The 26,144-nt window shown below is 32.5% G+C and overlaps 1 protein-coding gene across 2 annotated transcripts in view; it reads left to right on the top strand.

Moving 5' to 3' along the window:
* LOC139513576 (methylmalonyl-CoA mutase, mitochondrial-like) overlaps positions 1-26,144 on the top strand; it is a 79,451-nt gene that overhangs the window by 625 nt on the left and 52,682 nt on the right. For both annotated transcript variants that reach the window (XR_011662473.1, XM_071302203.1), the window contains exons 2-4: positions 2,155-2,280; positions 2,843-2,974; positions 3,664-3,770. Coding sequence is in view for 1 of the 2 variants with exons in the window: in XM_071302203.1 (XP_071158304.1) it covers positions 2,155-2,280; positions 2,843-2,974; positions 3,664-3,770 (365 nt within the window). In the remaining variant the exon portion in view is untranslated. The remainder of the gene's footprint in view (positions 1-2,154; positions 2,281-2,842; positions 2,975-3,663; positions 3,771-26,144) is intronic.

The following is a 26,144-nucleotide window of genomic DNA, read 5'->3' as shown; positions in this document are numbered from 1 at the left end:
CTCTCTGTCCTGTCTGGTTAGCGCTTTCATGTGTGCAATTCTTGCAAGATTTTTATTAACAGTATATCATCTAGGTTTATATCAGCAATGTCATGGATGAGTAGAAAAATCAGTGCCAATCAATTACTTTTTTATACGCCCGTTTAGTGTATTATGGTATACCGTCATGACCCTTGGCGTTGTCCGTATGTCTGTCTGTCCATCGTCAACATGTCGGACATTTCATGTAACTCCAAAACGCTTTACCCAATTTGCATAAAACTTAGTGAATTGCATTTTTCTATTGATGTTGGCTCCCTTTTGTTATTTCATAAATTTTATATTTTAGGTTTCAGAGAGGGGTTTAATTCATTAATAGAGTGTGTGGGTTTTTTTTATCTATTGACACAAGCTCCCTTTCAAATTTTGATTGTGCATTTCCAAGTTTAGTTATGGCAGGAACATACTGTTCCCAGGTTATGGGGTTTTATTCATTAAAAAAAGGAGGATTTTCTAGTTTTCAGACGTACATTACTTTTATAGCGCTTTGAGCAGTTTTCAATAAACATTTTTGCCTGTCTATTAAGATAACTTCCCTTTAGTTTTTCATAAATTTCTGATATATGACATTGAGAAGTTATTGCACTTTATTCTTAGAAAACATAAGGGGTGTATCATGCACTCCTGGCGCAGCTGTTTATTAAAATAGTTTTGACCCTACATGTATATAGCTAAGAAACATTAATTTTTGTGCAAATTCTCAAAATTGCATTGTGAATGCTGTCATGTGTTCAATTCTTGCCAGATTTTTTATACAACAAATATCATAGTTGATTATATTTAATGTGAACAATGTCTTTGACTAGTTAGTCAGTGAGGAGTTAGCAAAGAGTTATGCCCCTTGAAAACATTAAATATCTATGGAAAATTGCATTGTTACATGAAGCACTGAGACTCATATCTTCAATTTTTGAATTAAATCACAGGTTTATATATATCAGCAATGTCTCTGGCAAGTTCAAAAATCAGTGCTGATCAATCATTTTTAGAAGAGTTTATTAAATATGTGGGAAATTGCTATAGAGGATCCATCTATGCATCCTTCCATCCGTCCCATCTTGTTGACGCTTCAAGTGTAAAATTTTTACCAGAATTTTATAAACATTATATCATAGGTTTATAATATCTCTTGCAAGATTTTGAAAATTACTGCAGATCAATAATTTTTAAAAGAGTCATGTCCCTTGGAAATTAATAATATTGAAAATTGTCCTTTTGTCCAATCTTCAATTCTTGTCAGATTTTTATGAAACTTATATTATAGGTTTTATATCAGCAATGTCTTGGATGAGTATGAAAATAAATGCCAATTAATTTTTTTTTTTTTTATAAAGTTTTTGATAAAACATCATTACTTAAGTGTAATGAAGTTATTCCTTGAGGTTAAACAAGGTATAGAAAATGAAGAATGTATATCAAAATCTTTTTTAATGTAAAATAAAAGAACCCAGTTCCAATGTCCCTAAATTGCACATATTTTTTCTATCCTAGCTGTGTCAAAATTATGGTAAAAATTTAAAATGGAAAAGCCTCAAAGAATGAATGAAAACTAATTAGATTATGTGTGCTATTCAAGATCCAGCATGACATATTAAACATAGATTTTCAACATTATTTGACTTTAAACAATAACCGAACCAGAGGTAAAAACAGAGTCTACTAAGAAAGAACCAGTGCAGATGCCAACAGGTAATCTTTCCGTAAATCTTTCATTTAAAATGTAAATAGCCAAGAGAGAACTTTCTGTGTTAATGCCAGTCACTGTGCAAAGTTTTCGTGCAGATCCATGTAATTCAAATATTGAAATCCAGTCCCTTTTCTGAAAGAAGAAGAAGAAGAGTTGGTTTCTATCACACTGGATTCACTTGACTTTGACCCCATATCATGGACCTATGATCACCAGTACTAGTTTCAAGTGGTTTATATAACAAACTGTGCTCCCAAGCAATCATTTAGCGACACTTGGCTGTTCTTTTTGTGGACTATTATGTTTTGTTTTATGGTCTGTTTGATAGTTTCACAATAGTTCTTTAAATAAATGAGTTTATACTCTACTTCTACAGAGAACTGCACCAGTATGCTGCAGATGTTTACACATATACTCTACTTTTACAGAGAACTGCACCAGTATGCTGCAGATGTTTACACAGAGAACCAATAGATCAATCATGGAAAGAGAAAGCAAAGAAAGAAATCAAAGGAAAAGATCCAGATGATGTCCTGATGTGGCAGACTCCTGAGGTAAATTGTCATCATCATGATCATTGGATAAATTTTTCCAGGTGTACAAGTTTCTCTGTACTCATAGTGAAATTTGAGGTGTAAATACCGCCACATTTCATGTATTTACAAAAAGGTTATGATGAACCTTATATTTTGTTTTTGTGTGTAATTTTTATGCCCCCATCGTAGCAGAAGAGGCATTACGTTGCTCCTCATATTTTGAACACATTTGAATACTATTTGTAGATGATAAAACTGTTCAGTAGCATTCTTCATGTTTACCTAGGAGGTATCCATTTTGTGTAAAAAGAAAAAACTGCTCCTACAGTTTTAAACACATAGACAAACTTTTTTTAATATATTTTTCACCTTACTTAGTGTACTTATTAAGATGATCCTTGCCGACTTTTCAGATTGTGAAATTTAGTCATTTTTCTTGATGAAGGGTACAATTTATTATAATTTGGTCCATACTTACTTACACCTCCATGAAGTTTAATTTTCTATTGTTAAAGAAATCAGGTCATAGTAATGTATCAGGTAACAATAAGTTAAGTTGAAGATATATATTTAATTTCAGGGCATCAATGTTAAGCCAGTTTATACAAAGAAAGATACAGAACATGTGGAGAAAGAACTTCCAGGCCTATATCCCTACACAAGGGGACCTTATAGTACAATGTACACATACAGACCTTGGACCATCAGACAGGTTAGTGGATACACAAGGTCTATATAGTGTAGAGTGTTAAAACAGAGACTTTCAAACAAGATTTTCATACGTATGCTGTCCCTATATCACAGTGTATACATTCTGACTTTATATATCAGACATTCTAGTAGACCTCTTAACTAGAATACCGTTAATTCAGAAATGTTTGTGTTAACTGTTGCCATGTTCAACAAAGAATGGACAAACATATTACATCAATTGTGATTTAAGAAATGAAGCAAAGATATAATGCATGTTATCAAAATATAAAAGTGAATTGAAAAGGTTGAAAAGTTAAATGAAAACATTGTACATACAGACACTAGTTCTCTGTCAAATACAGGAGAGAACACATTGAGTAATATCCTTACAGAAATAGTTGCAACAGATAAACTGTCTTTTTCAACATTAATCCTTCAACTATGAGACCAAGATCCATAGATAATAACTTGAAAAAGAAAGGATGTATGGTAGTTGTCAATGAGTCAAAATGTGAGAATACAAAGGGAAACTTTCATTTAAATATTGATTGATTAATTAGAAAGATTACATTCACTTCTCTTATTTTCCTACAATAAAAATACCAACAACAACATGAAATGAAACAAATAAATATGATAAATAGAAGCTGTAAATTCACACCATATATAAAAACTGTTTAACAATAAAGTTTTGTCTCATTTTAAAAGTATGCAGGATTCAGTACTGTAGAAGAAAGTAACAAGTTTTACAGAGACAATATAGCAGGAGGACAACAAGGTCTAAGTGTGGCATTTGATCTTCCTACACATAGAGGGTAAGATTACTGTATTTATTACATTATTTCACCACCATATGCTTTTTTTTTGTCCTAGGATGTTTTTGTCGAGCCTTCGACTTTAGTCGAAAAAGCGAGACTAAGCGATCCTACATTCCGTCGGCGTCGGCGTCGTCGGCGGCGTCAACAAATATTCACTCTGTGGTTAAAGTTTTTGAAATTTTAATAACTTTCTTAAACTATACTGGATTTCTACCAAACTTTGACAGAAGCTTGTTTATGATCATAAGATAATATCCAGAAGTAAATTTTGTAAAAATAAAATTCAATTTTTTCCGAATTTTACTTATAAATGTACTTAGATTTTTCTGCAGGGAAACATAACATTCACTCTGTGGTTAAAGTTTTTAGAATTTTAATTACTTTCTTAAACTATCCTGGGTTTGTACCAAACTTGGACAGAAGCTTGTTTATGATCATAAGATAGTATCCAGAAGTAAATTTTGTAAATAAATAAATCCATTTTTTCCATATTTTACTTTTAAATGGACTTAGTTTTTCTGCGGGGAACCATTACATTCACTCTGTGGTTAAAGTTTTTAAAATTTTAATAACTTTCTTAAACTATCCTGGGTTTGTACCAAACTTGGACAGAAGCTTATGTATGATCATAAGATTGTATCCAGAAGTAAAGTTTGTAAAAAGATTACTCTGTTTTTTATGTAATTTACTTTTAAATGGACTTAGATTTTCTTACAATCATAAAATAGTAACAAGAGGAATATTTTTATTGATTTTTTTCCTCATTGTTGTTGAGCCTGCGATTTACAGCAAAAATAGGCGAGACACTGGGTTCCTTGGAACCCTTACAAATTTTTTTACTACTTTGACCAAACAATCTACACACCAATTTGAAGTTGTATGTACTATTTAGACATAAGAACTAATAGTCATTTATGAAAACTATCCATATTACCAAGTCAAGAGTATTACCTATTAATATCTATACCCAGAAGTTTTGAAAATAGTTAAGATCTTTAATCCTTTTCAAATTAAGTTAGTTCTATTTATGAATGGAGAGGATGGTTAGATCCATACACTAGTGCAGAATTACAGTTGTAAGGTCACTGTGATGTCATAAAATTGTTAACAATAAAAAAAAATCACATATTTGACCTAACATGGCCATTTGGTATATAGTTTTTTCAAAAATTAGATATTTAACACAAGTCTAAAATTCAGGTCTTAAGTAACAGCTTTAAAAAAAATCTTTTTTTTTAAAGGAACCTCATCATTTAATCTTGTAACAGCAACATTGAGGCTGTTTTAGCAAAAAAAAAGGCTATCATCAGTTCCAAATTTTCTTTTCTCATACTGATAACATGGAACTTGTATTCTACAATAAATAGTTTAAAACACCTTATCGCTATTTGACCGCCATTACTGGACACCACACAGGTTCCTGTAAAATTTTGATGTCATAATACAAAATATCTGATGCTACAATGGGAAAGTGATTGTTGTATGAGGTCAATAGTTCAAGCGGTACAGATTCTCAGGTCAGCAGGGAATAGCGATAAGGTGTATGCACATAAATATTGGCAGATGGAGATTTATTAAACATATAATTATTTATTCCCAAAACATGAACATTTCAATGCTTTAAAGGTTCTTATATTAATTTGAATGTTATTTTAGTTATGATTCAGACAACCCAAGAGTAGTTGGAGATGTTGGTATGGCAGGGGTAGCTATAGATTCAGTACTTATATTTAGTTGTTATTTTAGTTATGATTCAGACAACCCAAGAGTAGTTGGAGATGTTGGTATGATAGGTGTTGCTATAGATTCTGTACTTATATTTAGTTGTTATTTTAGTTATGATTCAGACAACCCAAGAGTAGTTGGAGATGTTGGTATGGCAGGTGTTGCTATAGATTCTGTACTTATATTTAGTTGTTATTTTAGTTATGATTCAGACAACCCTAGAGTAGTTGGAGATGTTGGTATGGCAGGTGTTGCTATAGATTCTGTACTTATATTTAGTTGTTATTTTAGTTATGATTCAGACAACCCAAGAGTATAGTTGGAGATGTTGGTATGACAGGTGTTGCTATAGATTCTGTACTTATATTTAGTTGTTATTTTAGTTATGATTCAGACAACCCAAGAGTAGTTGGAGATGTTGGTATGATAGGTGTTGCTATAGATTCTGTACTTATATTTAGTTGTTATTTTAGTTATGATTCAGACAACCCAAGAGTATAGTTGGAGATGTTGGTATGGCAGGTGTTGCTATAGATTCTGTACTTATATTTAGTTGTTATTTTAGTTATGATTCAGACAACCCAAGAGTAGTGCGAGATGTTGGTATAGCAGGGGTAGCTATAGATTCTGTACTTATATTTAGTTGTTATTTTAGTTATGATTCAGACAACCCAAGAGTAGTTGGAGATGTTGGTATGGCAGGTGTTGCTATAGATTCTGTACTTGGGCCATTTTAAAAAAAATGAAGCAAAAGTGTGACATGGGGGGTCCAATTTCAAACTTAATATTTTGTAGTTCTTTTTGTCTTGCCCTATTACCAATACTTTAAATTTTATAATTCCAAAGTTTCAGGCAGAACGAAACAGACACATTGAATAATCTTAAATTTTAATAACATACATCTCAAAATTTTTTAACAGAAACCATACTACTTAAAAACAAGTTTGGTAATAAAACAGTCAAGAAAAAATTGCTCAGACCTTTTCCAAATGAAAGTCAATATAAAAAGGAAAATTTTAAAACCAAAATTTCCATCTTTTCTGCTAAATCATATAATAACAATCAAATTGAATAGCTTAATTTGAAAAAAATAATAGTAACTAGTGATTGAAGTTTTTGCCAATAAAAAGAATCTTAATATATTTCGGTACAATAGTAAACTTTTAAAGCCCTGAGTTTTTGTGATCATTTGCAAAAAACAAAATGTCATTTCATTGTACCGTTTTAATGTAATTGTATGTAGAAAAAGCCTTCTATTTTCAGTATTTTGTCACACTCCTGACATATTTTATAAAGATTGAAAAATGCTTTAAACTTTCACAAAAAATCACTAAACACATTGCTTTATCATTGATTTCAATTTCTGGTATCTTTTCCCGTAGAACAGAACTTTCTTTTTAGGACCATTTATAAAAAAAAACGAAGAGAGGCACCCCAAAATGTCAGGAGTGTGACAACTGTCTTTAAACATCTACCAAAGAACACAAAGGACTTAAATGTTTTCTTTTTTTTTATTTTTCAGAAGTGGCTATTCCAAAGAGAAGAAAAAAAATTATTACCACTGTGATATGTTCATATCATAGATGTGGGAGTGCATTATATATGTCAGGAGTGTGACGTTTTTTTAAGGCATTTTCTGTCAATTCATAATTTCACTAGGACAAGTTCCACAAGTTTCTTTGTGTTAGAAATGTTAAAACCAAGTAATATTCATATCATTTACCTCTTAAATGTGTTATTTATCATGATTGTTTTGGCACAATCAGTTTTAATTAGTCATTTTTCTATTTTATGTGCACAGTAATGCAAATTTATCAAAGGAAATAAGTGTGTACAACTATAATATCATATAGGAAAGTGAGGAAATGAATTTTGTACAAAATAGAACAATCATTTTGATTTAAAATGGTATATTTAAAGATGTTTCAAGGATTAACCATTCAGATGTTATTTGTCACACTCCTGACATGAATTTAACAATTTAAGAAAAATATGAAAATAAGCTTTATTTTTAGGACAGATAATTGAAAGACAGCTAGTAAATAGAAACAAATTTTGGTAAAACTTCCATTCCTCAAAACATCCACTAGATTTGCTGAAATAAGCAGGGCAGAATTCTCTAGAAGAAATAAATCAAAGAAGGAGACTTGGAAAGAGCGAACCTGTAAATACTGGCTGAATCTGAAATTTAAACATGATCAGAGGAAGTTGGACAATCTTAAACAAAATAAAAACCTATAAAACGAAGCTAACAAAAAAAAGGCTTAAAGTAAGAAGAACTTTGAATTCCAAATTTGATAAACAATATAAAGAAAAACAAAGGCAGTGGCAGAGAAACAGTAGAAAAAAGGAAGAAAGATAAAAAAAGAAGTTGGCTTGAATAAGGACTTAGAATCGAACAAAAACACCTCAGATTCAAATGAGAACAGATCTGTGACTGTGTCAGATTCCAGATCTACAGTGAGAAAACCTGCACAACACACAAGAAATCAACTACCACAAAACCCAAATGCTTGGACGAGTACTTTGAAACACATCATAAAAAATGCTAGGAAAAAATGGGCCTTCTAGACGAGATCATTTATAAGCATTTGGGTTTTGTGGCAGTTGATTTCTTGTGTGTTATGCAGGTTTTCTCACTGTAGATCTGGAATCTTGACACAGTCACAGATCTGTTCTCATTTGAATCTGAGGTGTTTTTGTTCGATTCTAAGTCCTTATTCAAGCCAACTTCTTTTTTTATCTTTCTACCTTTTTTTCTACTGTTTCTCTGCCACTGCCTTTTTTTTTGCTTTATATTGTTTATCAAATTGGGAATTCAAAGTTCTTCTTACTTTAAGCCTTTTTTTGTTAGCTTCGTTTTATAGGTTTTTATTTTGTTTAAGATTGTCCAACTTCCTCTGATCATGTTTAAATTTCAGATTCAGTCAGTATTTACAGGTTCGCTCTTTCCAGGTCTCCTTCTTTGATTTATTTCTTCTAGAGAATTTTGCCCTGCTTATTTCAGCAAATCTAGTGGATGTTTTGAGGAATGGAAGTTTTACCAAAATTTGTTTCTATTTACTAGCTGTCTTTCAATTATCTGTCCTAAAAATAAAGCTTATTTTCATATTTTTCTTAAATTGTTAAATTCATGTCAGGAGTGTGACAAATTACATCTGAATGGTTAATCCTTGAAACATCTTTAAATATACCATTTTAAATCAAAATAATTGTTCTATTTTGTACAAAATTCATTTCCTCACTTTCCTATATGATATTATAGTTGTACACACTTATTTCCTTTGATAAATTTGCATTACTGTGCACAAAAAATAGTAAAATGACTAATTAAAACTGATTGTGCCAAAACAATCATGATAAATAACACATTTAAGAGGTAAATGATATGAATATTACTTGGTTTTAACATTTCTAACACAAAGAAACTTGTGGAACTTGTCCTAGTGAAATTATGAATTGACAGAAAATGCCTTAAAAAAAGTGTCACACTCCTGACATATATAATGCACTCCCACATCTATAATGTAAACATATCACAGTTGTAATATTTTTTTTTCTTTTCTTTGGAATAGCCACTTCTGAAAAATAAAGAAGAAAAAAACATTTAAGTCCTATGTATTTTATGGTAGATGTTTAAAGGCAGTTGTCACACTCCTGACATTTTTGGGTGCCTCTCTTTGGTGTCCATTAAAACAATAAAATATGTATTTTAGAGCACCAACATACCCTTAATTATAGTGCTAATATACCAATACAAACTTATTTCACATACTGACATTATTGGACTTTAAAACTTGGTTACAAGGAAGCTTTAATTTTAAAAGTGTCATTTTTTAGAAGATTTTTTTTTCTGTACATACCTTCACAATAAAGGTCAGTGTTTACTTATTTTACAATTTTATTGAACAAAATTGCAAAAATATTTAAGACTAATAATGTAGCAACTACCAGAAATATTTCAGTATTGCATCAAAACAATCCACTTTTTTCAATACTACTTTGAAAATTTTAATTTTTTTAAATGTCACGCTAAAAGCGTCACACTCCTGACAAAAATGGCCTGTTTTTTTAACATTTCTCTGAAGTGGTTTGAGATATCTTCATGAAACTTGGGAGCAAGCTAGCCCTGACTAACCTGCATTTTATAACACCTTTGTTATAATTATAAACTTAACTAATATAAAAATATACCACAAAAAGTAAAAAGCCTCATTTTTTTTGAAATGGCCCATTTATATTTAGTTGTTATTTTAGTTATGATTCAGACAATCCAAGAGTAGTTGGAGATGTTGGTATGGCAGGGGTAGCTATAGATTCTGTACTTATATTTAGTTGTTATTTTAGTTATGATTCAGTCAACCCAAGAGTAGTTGGAGATGTTGGTATGACAGGTGTTGCTATAGATTCTGTACTTATATTTAGTTGTTATTTTAGTTATGATTCAGTCAACCCAAGAGTATAGTTGGAGATGTTGGTATGGCAGGTGTTGCTATAGATTCTGTACTTATATTTAGTTGTTATTTTAGTTATGATTCAGTCAATCCAAGAGTAGTTGGAGATGTTGGTATGATAGGTGTTGCTATAGATTCTGTACTTATATTTAGTTGTTATTTTAGTTATGATTCAGTCAACCCAAGAGTAGTTGGAGATGTTGGTATGGCAGGTGTTGCTATAGATTCTGTACTTATATTTAGTTGTTATTTTAGTTATGATTCAGACAACCCAAGAGTAGTTGGAGATGTTGGTATGGCAGGGGTAGCTATAGATTCTGTACTTATATTTAGTTGTTATTTTAGTTATGATTCAGTCAACCCAAGAGTAGTTGGAGATGTTGGTATGGCAGGTGTTGCTATAGATTCTGTACTTATATTTAGTTGTTATTTTAGTTATGATTCAGACAACCCAAGAGTAGTTGGAGATGTTGGTATGGCAGGGGTAGCTATAGATTCTGTACTTATATTTAGTTGTTATTTTAGTTATGATTCAGACAACCCAAGAGTATAGTTGGAGATGTTGGTATGATAGGTGTTGCTATAGATTCTGTACTTATATTTAGTTGTTATTTTAGTTATGATTCAGACAACCCAAGAGTATAGTTGGAGATGTTGGTATGATAGGTGTTGCTATAGATTCTGTACTTATATTTAGTTGTTATTTTAGTTATGATTCAGACAACCCAAGAGTATAGTTGGAGATGTTGGTATGACAGGGGTAGCTATAGATTCTGTACTTATATTTAGTTGTTATTTTAGTTATGATTCAGACAACCCAAGAGTAGTTGGAGATGTTGGTATGGCAGGGGTAGCTATAGATTCAGTACTTATATTTAGTTGTTATTTTAGTTATGATTCAGTCAACCCAAGAGTAGTTGGAGATGTTGGTATGACAGGTGTTGCTATAGATTCTGTACTTATATTTAGTTGTTATTTTAGTTATGATTCAGTCAACCCAAGAGTATAGTTGGAGATGTTGGTATGGCAGGTGTTGCTATAGATTCTGTACTTATATTTAGTTGTTATTTTAGTTATGATTCAGTCAATCCAAGAGTAGTTGGAGATGTTGGTATGATAGGTGTTGCTATAGATTCTGTACTTATATTTAGTTGTTATTTTAGTTATGATTCAGACAACCCAAGAGTAGTTGGAGATGTTGGTATGGCAGGGGTAGCTATAGATTCTGTACTTATATTTAGTTGTTATTTTAGTTATGATTCAGACAACACAAGAGTATAGTTGGAGATGTTGGTATGATAGGTGTTGCTATAGATTCTGTACTTATATTTAGTTGTTATTTTAGTTATGATTCAGACAACCCAAGAGTATAGTTGGAGATGTTGGTATGATAGGTGTTGCTATAGATTCTGTACTTATATTTAGTTGTTATTTTAGTTATGATTCAGACAACCCAAGAGTAGTTGGAGATGTTGGTATGGCAGGTGTTGCTATAGATTCTGTACTTATATTTAGTTGTTATTTTAGTTATGATTCAGACAACCCAAGAGTAGTGCGAGATGTTGGTATGGCAGGGGTAGCTATACATTCTGTACTTATATTTAGTTGTTATTTTAGTTATGATTCAGACAACCCAAGAGTATAGTTGGAGATGTTGGTATGACAGGTGTTGCTATAGATTCTGTACTTATATTTAGTTGTTATTTTAGTTATGATTCAGACAACCCAAGAGTAGTTGGAGATGTTGGTATGGCAGGGGTAGCTATAGATTCTGTACTTATATTTAGTTGTTATTTTAGTTATGATTCAGACAACCCAAGAGTAGTTGGAGATGTTGGTATGGCAGGTGTTGCTATAGATTCTGTACTTATATTTAGTTGTTATTTTAGTTATGATTCAGTCAACCCTAGAGTATAGTTGGAGATGTTGGTATGACAGGCGTGCTATAGATTCTGTACTTATATTTAGTTGTTATTTTAGTTATGATTCAGTCAATCCAAGAGTAGTTGGAGATGTTGGTATGATAGGTGTTGCTATAGATTCTGTACTTATATTTAGTTGTTATTTTAGTTATGATTCAGACAACCCAAGAGTAGTTGGAGATGTTGGTATGGCAGGGGTAGCTATAGATTCTGTACTTATATTTAGTTGTTATTTTAGTTATGATTCAGACAACCCAAAAGTAGTTGGAGATGTTGGTATGGCAGGTGTTGCTATAGATTCTGTACTTATATTTAGTTGTTATTTTAGTTATGATTCAGTCAACCCAAGAGTATAGTTGGAGATGTTGGTATGATAGGTGTTGCTATAGATTCTGTACTTATATTTAGTTGTTATTTTAGTTATGATTCAGACAACCCAAGAGTATAGTTGGAGATGTTGGTATGATAGGTGTTGCTATAGATTCTGTACTTATATTTAGTTGTTATTTTAGTTATGATTCAGACAACCCAAGAGTATAGTTGGAGATGTTGGTATGACAGGGGTAGCTATAGATTCTGTACTTATATTTAGTTGTTATTTTAGTTATGATTCAGACAACCCAAGAGTAGTTGGAGATGTTGGTATGGCAGGTGTTGCTATAGATTCTGTACTTATATTTAGTTGTTATTTTAGTTATGATTCAGACAATCCAAGAGTAGTTGGAGATGTTGGTATGGCAGGGGTATATATAGATTCTGTACTTATATTTAGTTGTTATTTTAGTTATGATTCAGACAACCCAAGAGTATAGTTGGAGATGTTGGTATGATAGGTGTTGCTATAGATTCTGTACTTATATTTAGTTGTTATTTTAGTTATGATTCAGACAACCCAAGAGTATAGTTGGAGATGTTGGTATGATAGGTGTTGCTATAGATTCTGTACTTATATTTAGTTGTTATTTTAGTTATGATTCAGACAACCCAAGAGTAGTTGGAGATGTTGGTATGGCAGGTGTTGCTATAGATTCTGTACTTATATTTAGTTGTTATTTTAGTTATGATTCAGACAACCCAAGAGTAGTGCGAGATGTTGGTATGGCAGGGGTAGCTATAGATTCTGTACTTATATTTAGTTGTTATTTTAGTTATGATTCAGACAACCCAAGAGTATAGTTGGAGATGTTGGTATGACAGGTGTTGCTATAGATTCTGTACTTATATTTAGTTGTTATTTTAGTTATGATTCAGACAACCCAAGAGTAGTTGGAGATGTTGGTATGGCAGGGGTAGCTATAGATTCTGTACTTATATTTAGTTGTTATTTTAGTTATGATTCAGACAACCCAAGAGTAGTTGGAGATGTTGGTATGGCAGGTGTTGCTATAGATTCTGTACTTATATTTAGTTGTTATTTTAGTTATGATTCAGTCAACCCTAGAGTATAGTTGGAGATGTTGGTATGACAGGCGTGCTATAGATTCTGTACTTATATTTAGTTGTTATTTTAGTTATGATTCAGACAACCCTAGAGTATAGTTGGAGATGTTGGTATGGCAGGGGTAGCTATAGATTCTGTACTTATATTTAGTTGTTATTTTAGTTATGATTCAGACAACCCAAGAGTAGTACGAGATGTTGGTATGACAGGTGTTGCTATAGATTCTGTACTTATATTTAGTTGTTATTTTAGTTATGATTCACACAACCCAAGAGTAGTTGGAGATGTTGGTATGACAGGTGTTGCTATAGATTCTGTACTTATATTTAGTTGTTATTTTAGTTATGATTCAGACAACCCAAGAGTAGTTGGAGATGTTGGTATGACAGGTGTTGCTATAGATTCTGTACTTATATTTAGTTGTTATTTTAGTTATGATTCAGACAACCCAAGAGTAGTGCGAGATGTTGGTATGACAGGTGTTGCTATAGATTCTGTACTTTTATTTAGTTGTTATTTTAGTTATGATTCAGTCAACCCAAGAGTATAGTTGGAGATGTTGGTATGACAGGTGTTGCTATAGATTCTGTACTTATATTTAGTTGTTATTTTAGTTATGATTCAGACAACCCAAGAGTAGTTGGAGATGTTGGTATGACAGGTGTTGCTATAGATTCTGTACTTATATTTAGTTGTTATTTTAGTTATGATTCAGACAACCCAAGAGTAGTGCGAGATGTTGGTATGACAGGTGTTGCTATAGATTCTGTACTTTTATTTAGTTGTTATTTTAGTTATGATTCAGTCAACCCAAGAGTATAGTTGGAGATGTTGGTATGACAGGTGTTGCTATAGATTCTGTACTTATATTTAGTTGTTATTTTAGTTATGATTCAGACAACCCTAGAGTATAGTTGGAGATGTTGGTATGACAGGTGTTGCTATAGATTCTGTACTTATATTTAGTTGTTATTTTAGTTATGATTCAGACAACCCAAGAGTATAGTTGGAGATGTTGGTATGATAGGTGTAGCTATAGATTCTGTACTTATATTTAGTTGTTATTTTAGTTATGATTCAGACAACCCAAGAGTAGTTGGAGATGTTGGTATGACAGGTGTTGCTATAGATTCTGTACTTATATTTAGTTGTTATTTTAGTTATGATTCAGACAACCCAAGAGTAGTTGGAAATGTTGGTATGACAGGTGTTGCTATAGATTCTGTACTTATATTTAGTTGTTATTTTAATTATGATTCAGACAACCCAAGAGTAGTTGGAGATGTTGGTATGACAGGTGTTGCTATAGATTCTGTACTTATATTTAGTTGTTATTTTAGTTATGATTCAGACAACCCAAGAGTATAGTTGGAGATGTTGGTATGACAGGTGTTGCTATAGATTCTGTACTTATATTTAGTTGTTATTTTAGTTATGAATCAGACAACCCAAGAGTAGTTGGAGATGTTGGTATGACAGGTGTTGCTATAGATTCTGTACTTATATTTAGTTGTTGTTTTAGTTATGATTCAGACAACCCAAGAGTATAGTTGGAGATGTTGGTATGACAGGTGTTGCTATAGATTCTGTACTTATATTTAGTTGTTATTTTAGTTATGATTCAGACAACCCAAGAGTAGTTGGAGATGTTGGTATGACAGGGGTAGCTATAGATTCTGTACTTATATTTAGTTGTTATTTTAGTTATGATTCAGACAACCCTAGAGTATAGTTGGAGATGTTGGTATGATAGGTGTTGCTATAGATTCTGTACTTATATTTAGTTGTTATTTTAGTTATGATTCAGACAACCCAAGAGTAGTTGGAGATGTTGGTATGACAGGTGTTGCTATAGATTCTGTACTTATATTTAGTTGTTATTTTAGTTATGATTCAGACAACAGAAGAGTAGTGCGAGATGTTGGTATGACAGGTGTAGCTATAGATTCTGTACTTATATTTAGTTGTTATTTTAGTTATGATTCAGTCAACCCAAGAGTATAGTTGGAGATGTTGGTATGACAGGTGTTGCTATAGATTCTGTACTTATATTTAGTTGTTATTTTAGTTATGATTCAGTCAACCCAAGAGTATAGTTGGAGATGTTGGTATGACAGGTGTTGCTATAGATTCTGTACTTATATTTAGTTGTTATTTAAGTTATGATTCAGTCAACCCAAGAGTATAGTTGGAGATGTTGGTATGACAGGTGTTGCTATAGATTCTGTACTTATATTTAGTTGTTATTTTAGTTATGATTCAGTCAACCCAAGAGTAGTTGGAGATGTTGGTATGGCAGGTGTTGCTATAGATTCTGTACTTATATTTAGTTGTTATTTTAGTTATGATTCAGACAACCCAAGAGTAGTTGGAGATGTTGGTATGGCAGGGGTAGCTATAGATTCTGTACTTATATTTAGTTGTTATTTTAGTTATGATTCAGTCAACCCAAGAGTATAGTTGGAGATGTTGGTATGACAGGCGTGCTATAGATTCTGTACTTATATTTAGTTGTTATTTTAGTTATGATTCAGTCAATCCAAGAGTAGTTGGAGATGTTGGTATGGCAGGGGTAGCTATACATTCTGTACTTATATTTAGTTGTTATTTTAGTTATGATTCAGACAACCCAAGAGTATAGTTGGAGATGTTGGTATGACAGGGGTAGCTATAGATTCTGTACTTATATTTAGTTGTTATTTTAGTTATGATTCAGACAACCCAAGAGTAGTTGGAGATGTTGGTATGGCAGGTGTTGCTATAGATTCTGTACTTATATTTAGTTGTTATTTTAGTTATGATTCAGTCAACCCTAGAGTATAGTTGGAGATGTTGGTATGACAGGCGTGCTATAGATTCTGTACTTATATTTAGTTGTTATTTTAGTTATGATTCAGTCAATCCAAGAGTAGTTGGAGATGTTGGTATGATAGGTGTTGCTATAGATTCTGTACTTATATTTAGTTGTTATTTTAGTTATGATTCAGACAACCCAAGAGTAGTTGGAGATGTTGGTATGGCAGGGGTAGCTATAGATTCTGTACTTATATTTAGTTGTTATTTTAGTTATGATTCAGACAACCCAAAAGTAGTTGGAGATGTTGGTATGGCAGGTGTTGCTATAGATTCTGTACTTATATTTAGTTGTTATTTTAGTTATGATTCAGTCAACCCAAGAGTATAGTTGGAGATGTTGGTATGATAGGTGTTGCTATAGATTCTGTACTTATATTTAGTTGTTATTTTAGTTATGATTCAGACAACCCAAGAGTATAGTTGGAGATGTTGGTATGATAGGTGTTGCTATAGATTCTGTACTTATATTTAGTTGTTATTTTAGTTATGATTCAGACAACCCAAGAGTATAGTTGGAGATGTTGGTATGACAGGGGTAGCTATAGATTCTGTACTTATATTTAGTTGTTATTTTAGTTATGATTCAGACAACCCAAGAGTAGTTGGAGATGTTGGTATGGCAGGTGTTGCTATAGATTCTGTACTTATATTTAGTTGTTATTTTAGTTATGATTCAGACAATCCAAGAGTAGTTGGAGATGTTGGTATGGCAGGGGTATATATAGATTCTGTACTTATATTTAGTTGTTATTTTAGTTATGATTCAGTCAACCCAAGAGTAGTTGGAGATGTTGGTATGACAGGTGTTGCTATAGATTCTGTACTTATATTTAGTTGTTATTTTAGTTATGATTAAGTCAACCCAAGAGTATAGTTGGAGATGTTGGTATGGCAGGTGTTGCTATAGATTCTGTACTTATATTTAGTTGTTATTTTAGTTATGATTCAGTCAATCCAAGAGTAGTTGGAGATGATGGTATGATAGGTGTTGCTATAGATTCTGTACTTATATTTAGTTGTTATTTTAGTTATGATTCAGACAACCCAAGAGTAGTTGGAGATGTTGGTATGGCAGGGGTAGCTATAGATTCTGTACTTATATTTAGTTGTTATTTTAGTTATGATTCAGACAACCCAAGAGTATAGTTGGAGATGTTGGTATGATAGGTGTTGCTATAGATTCTGTACTTATATTTAGTTGTTATTTTAGTTATGATTCAGACAACCCAAGAGTATAGTTGGAGATGTTGGTATGATAGGTGTTGCTATAGATTCTGTACTTATATTTAGTTGTTATTTTAGTTATGATTCAGACAACCCAAGAGTAGTTGGAGATGTTGGTATGGCAGGTGTTGCTATAGATTCTGTACTTATATTTAGTTGTTATTTTAGTTATGATTCAGACAACCCAAGAGTAGTGCGAGATGTTGGTATGGCAGGGGTAGCTAAAGATTCTGTACTTATATTTAGTTGTTATTTTAGTTATGATTCAGACAACCCAAGAGTATAGTTGGAGATGTTGGTATGACAGGTGTTGCTATAGATTCTGTACTTATATTTAGTTGTTATTTTAGTTATGATTCAGACAACCCAAGAGTAGTTGGAGATGTTGGTATGGCAGGGGTAGCTATAGATTCTGTACTTATATTTAGTTGTTATTTTAGTTATGATTCAGACAACCCAAGAGTAGTTGGAGATGTTGGTATGGCAGGTGTTGCTATAGATTCTGTACTTATATTTAGTTGTTATTTTAGTTATGATTCAGTCAACCCTAGAGTATAGTTGGAGATGTTGGTATGACAGGCGTGCTATAGATTCTGTACTTATATTTAGTTGTTATTTTAGTTATGATTCAGACAACCCTAGAGTATAGTTGGAGATGTTGGTATGGCAGGGGTAGCTATAGATTCTGTACTTATATTTAGTTGTTATTTTAGTTATGATTCAGACAACCCAAGAGTAGTACGAGATGTTGGTATGACAGGTGTTGCTATAGATTCTGTACTTATATTTAGTTGTTATTTTAGTTATGATTCACACAACCCAAGAGTAGTTGGAGATGTTGGTATGACAGGTGTTGCTATAGATTCTGTACTTATATTTAGTTGTTATTTTAGTTATGATTCAGACAACCCAAGAGTAGTTGGAGATGTTGGTATGACAGGTGTTGCTATAGATTCTGTACTTATATTTAGTTGTTATTTTAGTTATGATTCAGACAACCCAAGAGTAGTGCGAGATGTTGGTATGACAGGTGTTGCTATAGATTCTGTACTTTTATTTAGTTGTTATTTTAGTTATGATTCAGTCAACCCAAGAGTATAGTTGGAGATGTTGGTATGACAGGTGTTGCTATAGATTCTGTACTTATATTTAGTTGTTATTTTAGTTATGATTCAGACAACCCAAGAGTAGTTGGAGATGTTGGTATGACAGGTGTTGCTATAGATTCTGTACTTATATTTAGTTGTTATTTTAGTTATGATTCAGACAACCCTAGAGTATAGTTGGAGATGTTGGTATGACAGGTGTTGCTATAGATTCTGTACTTATATTTAGTTGTTATTTTAGTTATGATTCAGACAACCCAAGAGTATAGTTGGAGATGTTGGTATGATAGGTGTAGCTATAGATTCTGTACTTATATTTAGTTGTTATTTTAGTTATGATTCAGACAACCCAAGAGTAGTTGGAGATGTTGGTATGACAGGTGTTGCTATAGATTCTGTACTTATATTTAGTTGTTATTTTAGTTATGATTCAGACAACCCAAGAGTAGTTGGAGATGTTGGTATGACAGGTGTTGCTATAGATTCTGTACTTATATTTAGTTGTTATTTTAATTATGATTCAGACAACCCAAGAGTAGTTGGAGATGTTGGTATGACAGGTGTTGCTATAGATTCTGTACTTATATTTAGTTGTTATTTTAGTTATGATTCAGACAACCCAAGAGTATAGTTGGAGATGTTGGTATGACAGGTGTTGCTATAGATTCTGTACTTATATTTAGTTGTTATTTTAGTTATGATTCAGACAACCCAAGAGTAGTTGGAGATGTTGGTATGACAGGTGTTGCTATAGATTCTGTACTTATATTTAGTTGTTATTTTAGTTATGATTCAGACAACCCAAGAGTATAGTTGGCGATGTTGGTATGACAGGTGTTGCTATAGATTCTGTACTTATATTTAGTTGTTATTTTAGTTATGATTCAGACAACCCAAGAGTAGTTGGAGATGTTGGTATGACAGGGGTAGCTATAGATTCTGTACTTATATTTAGTTGTTATTTTAGTTATGATTCAGACAACCCTAGAGTATAGTTGGAGATGTTGGTATGATAGGTGTTGCTATAGATTCTGTACTTATATTTAGTTGTTATTTTAGTTATGATTCAGACAACCCAAGAGTAGTTGGAGATGTTGGTATGACAGGTGTTGCTATAGATTCTGTACTTATATTTAGTTGTTATTTTAGTTATGATTCAGTCAACCCAAGAGTATAGTTGGAGATGTTGGTATGACAGGTGTTGCTATAGATTCTGTACTTATATTTAGTTGTTATTTTAGTTATGATTCAGTCAACCCAAGAGTATAGTTGGAGATGTTGGTATGACAGGTGTTGCTATAGATTCTGTACTTATATTTAGTTGTTATTTAAGTTATGATTCAGTCAACCCAAGAGTATAGTTGGAGATGTTGGTATGATAGGTGTTGCTATAGATTCTGTACTTATATTTAGTTGTTATTTTAGTTATGATTCAGACAACCCAAGAGTATAGTTGGAGATGTTGGTATGATAGGTGTTGCTATAGATTCTGTACTTATATTTAGTTGTTATTTTAGTTATGATTCAGACAACCCAAGAGTAGTTGGAGATGTTGGTATGGCAGGTGTTGCTAAAGATTCTGTACTTATATTTAGTTGTTATTTTAGTTATGATTCAGACAACCCAAGAGTAGTGCGAGATGTTGGTATGGCAGGGGTAGCTAAAGATTCTGTACTTATATTTAGTTGTTATTTTAGTTATGATTCAGACAACCCAAGAGTATAGTTGGAGATGTTGGTATGACAGGTGTTGCTATAGATTCTGTACTTATATTTAGTTGTTATTTTAGTTATGATTCAGACAACCCAAGAGTAGTTGGAGATGTTGGTATGGCAGGGGTAGCTATAGATTCTGTACTTATATTTAGTTGTTATTTTAGTTATGATTCAGACAACCCAAGAGTAGTTGGAGATGTTGGTATGGCAGGTGTTGCTATAGATTCTGTACTTATATTTAGTTGTTATTTTAGTTATGATTCAGTCAACCCTAGAGTATAGTTGGAGATGTTGGTATGACAGGCGTGCTATAGATTCTGTACTTATATTTAGTTGTTATTTTAGTTATGATTCAGACAACCCTAGAGTATAGTTGGAGATGTTGGTATGGCAGGGGTAGCTATAGATTCTGTACTTATATTTAGTTGTTATTTTAGTTATGATTCAGACAACCCAAGAGTAGTACGAGATGTTGGTATGACAGGTGTTGCTATAGATTCTGTACTTATATTTAGTTGTTATTTTAGTTATGATTCACACAACCCAAGAGTAGTTGGAGATGTTGGTATGACAGGTGTTGCTATAGATTCTGTACTTATATTTAGTTGTTATTTTAGTTATGATTCAGACAACCCAAGAGTAGTTGGAGATGTTGGTATGACAGGTGTTGCTATAGATTCTGTACTTATATTTAGTTGTTATTTTAGTTATGATTCAGACAACCCAAGAGTAGTGCGAGATGTTGGTATGACAGGTGTTGCTATAGATTCTGTACTTTTATTTAGTTGTTATTTTAGTTATGATTCAGTCAACCCAAGAGTATAGTTGGAGATGTTGGTATGACAGGTGTTGCTATAGATTCTGTACTTATATTTAGTTGTTATTTTAGTTATGATTCAGACAACCCAAGAGTAGTTGGAGATGTTGGTATGACAGGTGTTGCTATAGATTCTGTACTTATATTTAGTTGTTATTTTAGTTATGATTCAGACAACCCTAGAGTATAGTTGGAGATGTTGGTATGACAGGTGTTGCTATAGATTCTGTACTTATATTTAGTTGTTATTTTAGTTATGATTCAGACAACCCAAGAGTATAGTTGGAGATGTTGGTATGATAGGTGTAGCTATAGATTCTGTACTTATATTTAGTTGTTATTTTAGTTATGATTCAGACAACCCAAGAGTAGTTGGAGATGTTGGTATGACAGGTGTTGCTATAGATTCTGTACTTATATTTAGTTGTTATTTTAGTTATGATTCAGACAACCCAAGAGTAGTTGGAGATGTTGGTATGACAGGTGTTGCTATAGATTCTGTACTTATATTTAGTTGTTATTTTAATTATGATTCAGACAACCCAAGAGTAGTTGGAGATGTTGGTATGACAGGTGTTGCTATAGATTCTGTACTTATATTTAGTTGTTATTTTAGTTATGATTCAGACAACCCAAGAGTATAGTTGGAGATGTTGGTATGACAGGTGTTGCTATAGATTCTGTACTTATATTTAGTTGTTATTTTAGTTATGATTCAGACAACCCAAGAGTAGTTGGAGATGTTGGTATGACAGGTGTTGCTATAGATTCTGTACTTATATTTAGTTGTTATTTTAGTTATGATTCAGACAACCCAAGAGTATAGTTGGCGATGTTGGTATGACAGGTGTTGCTATAGATTCTGTACTTATATTTAGTTGTTATTTTAGTTATGATTCAGACAACCCAAGAGTAGTTGGAGATGTTGGTATGACAGGGGTAGCTATAGATTCTGTACTTATATTTAGTTGTTATTTTAGTTATGATTCAGACAACCCTAGAGTATAGTTGGAGATGTTGGTATGATAGGTGTTGCTATAGATTCTGTACTTATATTTAGTTGTTATTTTAGTTATGATTCAGACAACCCAAGAGTAGTTGGAGATGTTGGTATGACAGGTGTTGCTATAGATTCTGTACTTATATTTAGTTGTTATTTTAGTTATGATTCAGTCAACCCAAGAGTATAGTTGGAGATGTTGGTATGACAGGTGTTGCTATAGATTCTGTACTTATATTTAGTTGTTATTTTAGTTATGATTCAGTCAACCCAAGAGTATAGTTGGAGATGTTGGTATGACAGGTGTTGCTATAGATTCTGTACTTATATTTAGTTGTTATTTAAGTTATGATTCAGTCAACCCAAGAGTATAGTTGGAGATGTTGGTATGACAGGTGTTGCTATAGATTCTGTACTTATATTTAGTTGTTATTTTAGTTATGATTCAGTCAACCCAAGAGTAGTTGGAGATGTTGGTATGGCAGGTGTTGCTATAGATTCTGTACTTATATTTAGTTGTTATTTTAGTTATGATTCAGACAACCCAAGAGTAGTTGGAGATGTTGGTATGGCAGGGGTAGCTATAGATTCTGTACTTATATTTAGTTGTTATTTTAGTTATGATTCAGTCAACCCAAGAGTAGTTGGAGATGTTGGTATGGCAGGTGTTGCTATAGATTCTGTACTTATATTTAGTTGTTATTTTAGTTATGATTCAGACAACCCAAGAGTAGTTGGAGATGTTGGTATGACAGGTGTTGCTATAGATTCTGTACTTATATTTAGTTGTTATTTTAGTTATGATTCAGACAACCCTAGAGTATAGTTGGAGATGTTGGTATGACAGGTGTTGCTATAGATTCTGTACTTATATTTAGTTGTTATTTTAGTTATGATTCAGACAACCCAAGAGTATAGTTGGAGATGTTGGTATGATAGGTGTAGCTATAGATTCTGTACTTATATTTAGTTGTTATTTTAGTTATGATTCAGACAACCCAAGAGTAGTTGGAGATGTTGGTATGACAGGTGTTGCTATAGATTCTGTACTTATATTTAGTTGTTATTTTAGTTATGATTCAGACAACCCAAGAGTAGTTGGAGATGTTGGTATGACAGGTGTTGCTATAGATTCTGTACTTATATTTAGTTGTTATTTTAATTATGATTCAGACAACCCAAGAGTAGTTGGAGATGTTGGTATGACAGGTGTTGCTATAGATTCTGTACTTATATTTAGTTGTTATTTTAGTTATGATTCAGACAACCCAAGAGTATAGTTGGAGATGTTGGTATGACAGGTGTTGCTATAGATTCTGTACTTATATTTAGTTGTTATTTTAGTTATGATTCAGACAACCCAAGAGTAGTTGGAGATGTTGGTATGACAGGTGTTGCTATAGATTCTGTACTTATATTTAGTTGTTATTTTAGTTATGATTCAGACAACCCAAGAGTATAGTTGGCGATGTTGGTATGACAGGTGTTGCTATAGATTCTGTACTTATATTTAGTTGTTATTTTAGTTATGATTCAGACAACCCAAGAGTAGTTGGAGATGTTGGTATGACAGGGGTAGCTATAGATTCTGTACTTATATTTAGTTGTTATTTTAGTTATGATTCAGACAACCCTAGAGTATAGTTGGAGATGTTGGTATGATAGGTGTTGCTATAGATTCTGTACTTATATTTAGTTGTTATTTTAGTTATGATTCAGACAACCCAAGAGTAGTTGGAGATGTTGGTATGACAGGTGTTGCTATAGATTCTGTACTTATATTTAGTTGTTATTTTAGTTATGATTCAGTCAACCCAAGAGTATAGTTGGAGATGTTGGTATGACAGGTGTTGCTATAGATTCTGTACTTATATTTAGTTGTTATTTTAGTTATGATTCAGTCAACCCAAGAGTATAGTTGGAGATGTTGGTATGACAGGTGTTGCTATAGATTCTGTACTTATATTTAGTTGTTATTTAAGTTATGATTCAGTCAACCCAAGAGTATAGTTGGAGATGTTGGTATGACAGGTGTTGCTATAGATTCTGTACTTATATTTAGTTGTTATTTTAGTTATGATTCAGTCAACCCAAGAGTAGTTGGAGATGTTGGTATGGCAGGTGTTGCTATAGATTCTGTACTTATATTTAGTTGTTATTTTAGTTATGATTCAGACAACCCAAGAGTAGTTGGAGATGTTGGTATGGCAGGGGTAGCTATAGATTCTGTACTTATATTTAGTTGTTATTTTAGTTATGATTCAGTCAACCCAAGAGTAGTTGGAGATGTTGGTATGGCAGGTGTTGCTATAGATTCTGTACTTATATTTAGTTGTTATTTTAGTTATGATTCAGACAACCCAAGAGTAGTTGGAGATGTTGGTATGGCAGGGGTAGCTATAGATTCTGTACTTATATTTAGTTGTTATTTTAGTTATGATTCAGACAACCCAAGAGTAGTTGGAGATGTTGGTATGGCAGGGGTAGCTATAGATTCTGTACTTATATTTAGTTGTTATTTTAGTTATGATTCAGACAACCCAAGAGTAGTTGGAGATGTTGGTATGACAGGGGTAGCTATAGATTCTGTACTTATATTTAGTTGTTATTTTAGTTATGATTCAGACAACCCAAGAGTAGTTGGAGATGTTGGTATGGCAGGGGTAGCTATAGATTCTGTACTTATATTTAGTTGTTATTTTAGTTATGATTCAGACAACCCAAGAGTATAGTTGGAGATGTTGGTATGATAGGTGTTGCTATAGATTCTGTACTTATATTTAGTTGTTATTTTAGTTATGATTCAGTCAACCCTAGAGTATAGTTGGAGATGTTGGTATGACAGGCGTGCTATAGATTCTGTACTTATATTTAGTTGTTATTTTAGTTATGATTCAGACAACCCTAGAGTATAGTTGGAGATGTTGGTATGGCAGGGGTAGCTATAGATTCTGTACTTATATTTAGTTGTTATTTTAGTTATGATTCAGACAACCCAAGAGTAGTTGGAGATGTTGGTATGGCAGGGGTAGCTATAGATTCTGTACTTATATTTAGTTGTTATTTTATTTATGATTCAGACAACCCAAGAGTAGTTGGTGATGTTGGTATGGCAGGTGTTGCTATAGATTCTGTACTTATATTTAGTTGTTATTTTAGTTATGATTCAGACAACCCAAGAGTAGTGCGAGATGTTGGTATGACAGGTGTTGCTATAGATTCTGTACTTATATTTAGTTGTTATTTTAGTTATGATTCAGACAACCCAAGAGTAGTGCCAGATGTTGGTATGACAGGTGTTGCTATAGATTCTGTACTTATATTTAGTTGTTATTTTATTTATGATTCAGACAATCCAAGAGTAGTTGGAGATGTTGGTATGACAGGTGTTGCTATAGATTCTGTACTTATATTTAGTTGTTATTTTAGTTATGATTCAGTCAACCCAAGAGTATAGTTGGAGATGTTGGTATGACAGGTGTTGCTATAGATTCTGTACTTATATTTAGTTGTTATTTTAGTTATGATTCAGACAACCCAAGAGTATAGTTGGAGATGTTGGTATGACAGGTGTTGCTATAGATTCTGTACTTATATTTAGTTGTTATTTTAGTTATGATTCAGACAACCCAAGAGTAGTTGGTGATGTTGGTATGGCAGGTGTTGCTATAGATTCTGTACTTATATTTAGTTGTTATTTTAGTTATGATTCAGACAACCCAAGAGTAGTTGGAGATGTTGGTATAGCAGGTGTAGCTATAGATTCTGTACTTATATTTAGTTGTTATTTTAGTTATGATTCAGACAACCCAAGAGTAGTGCGAGATGTTGGTATGGCAGGGGTAGCTATAGATTCTGTACTTATATTTAGTTGTTATTTTAGTTATGATTCAGACAACCCAAGAGTAGTTGGAGATGTTGGTATGGCAGGGGTAGCTATAGATTCTGTACTTATATTTAGTTGTTATTTTAGTTATGATTCAGACAACCCAAGAGTAGTTGGAGATGTTGGTATGACAGGTGTAGCTATAGATTCTGTACTTATATTTAGTTGTTATTTTAGTTATGATTCAGACAACCCAAGAGTAGTGCGAGATGTTGGTATGACAGG

The sequence above is a fragment of the Mytilus edulis genome, chromosome 2 (genome assembly GCF_963676685.1).
Source record: "Mytilus edulis chromosome 2, xbMytEdul2.2, whole genome shotgun sequence".
In the NCBI taxonomy this organism is placed as follows: Eukaryota; Metazoa; Mollusca; class Bivalvia; order Mytilida; family Mytilidae; genus Mytilus; species Mytilus edulis.
The sequence above is the reverse complement of the archived record's forward strand: the minus strand, read 5'-3'. Positions and strand labels throughout refer to the sequence as shown.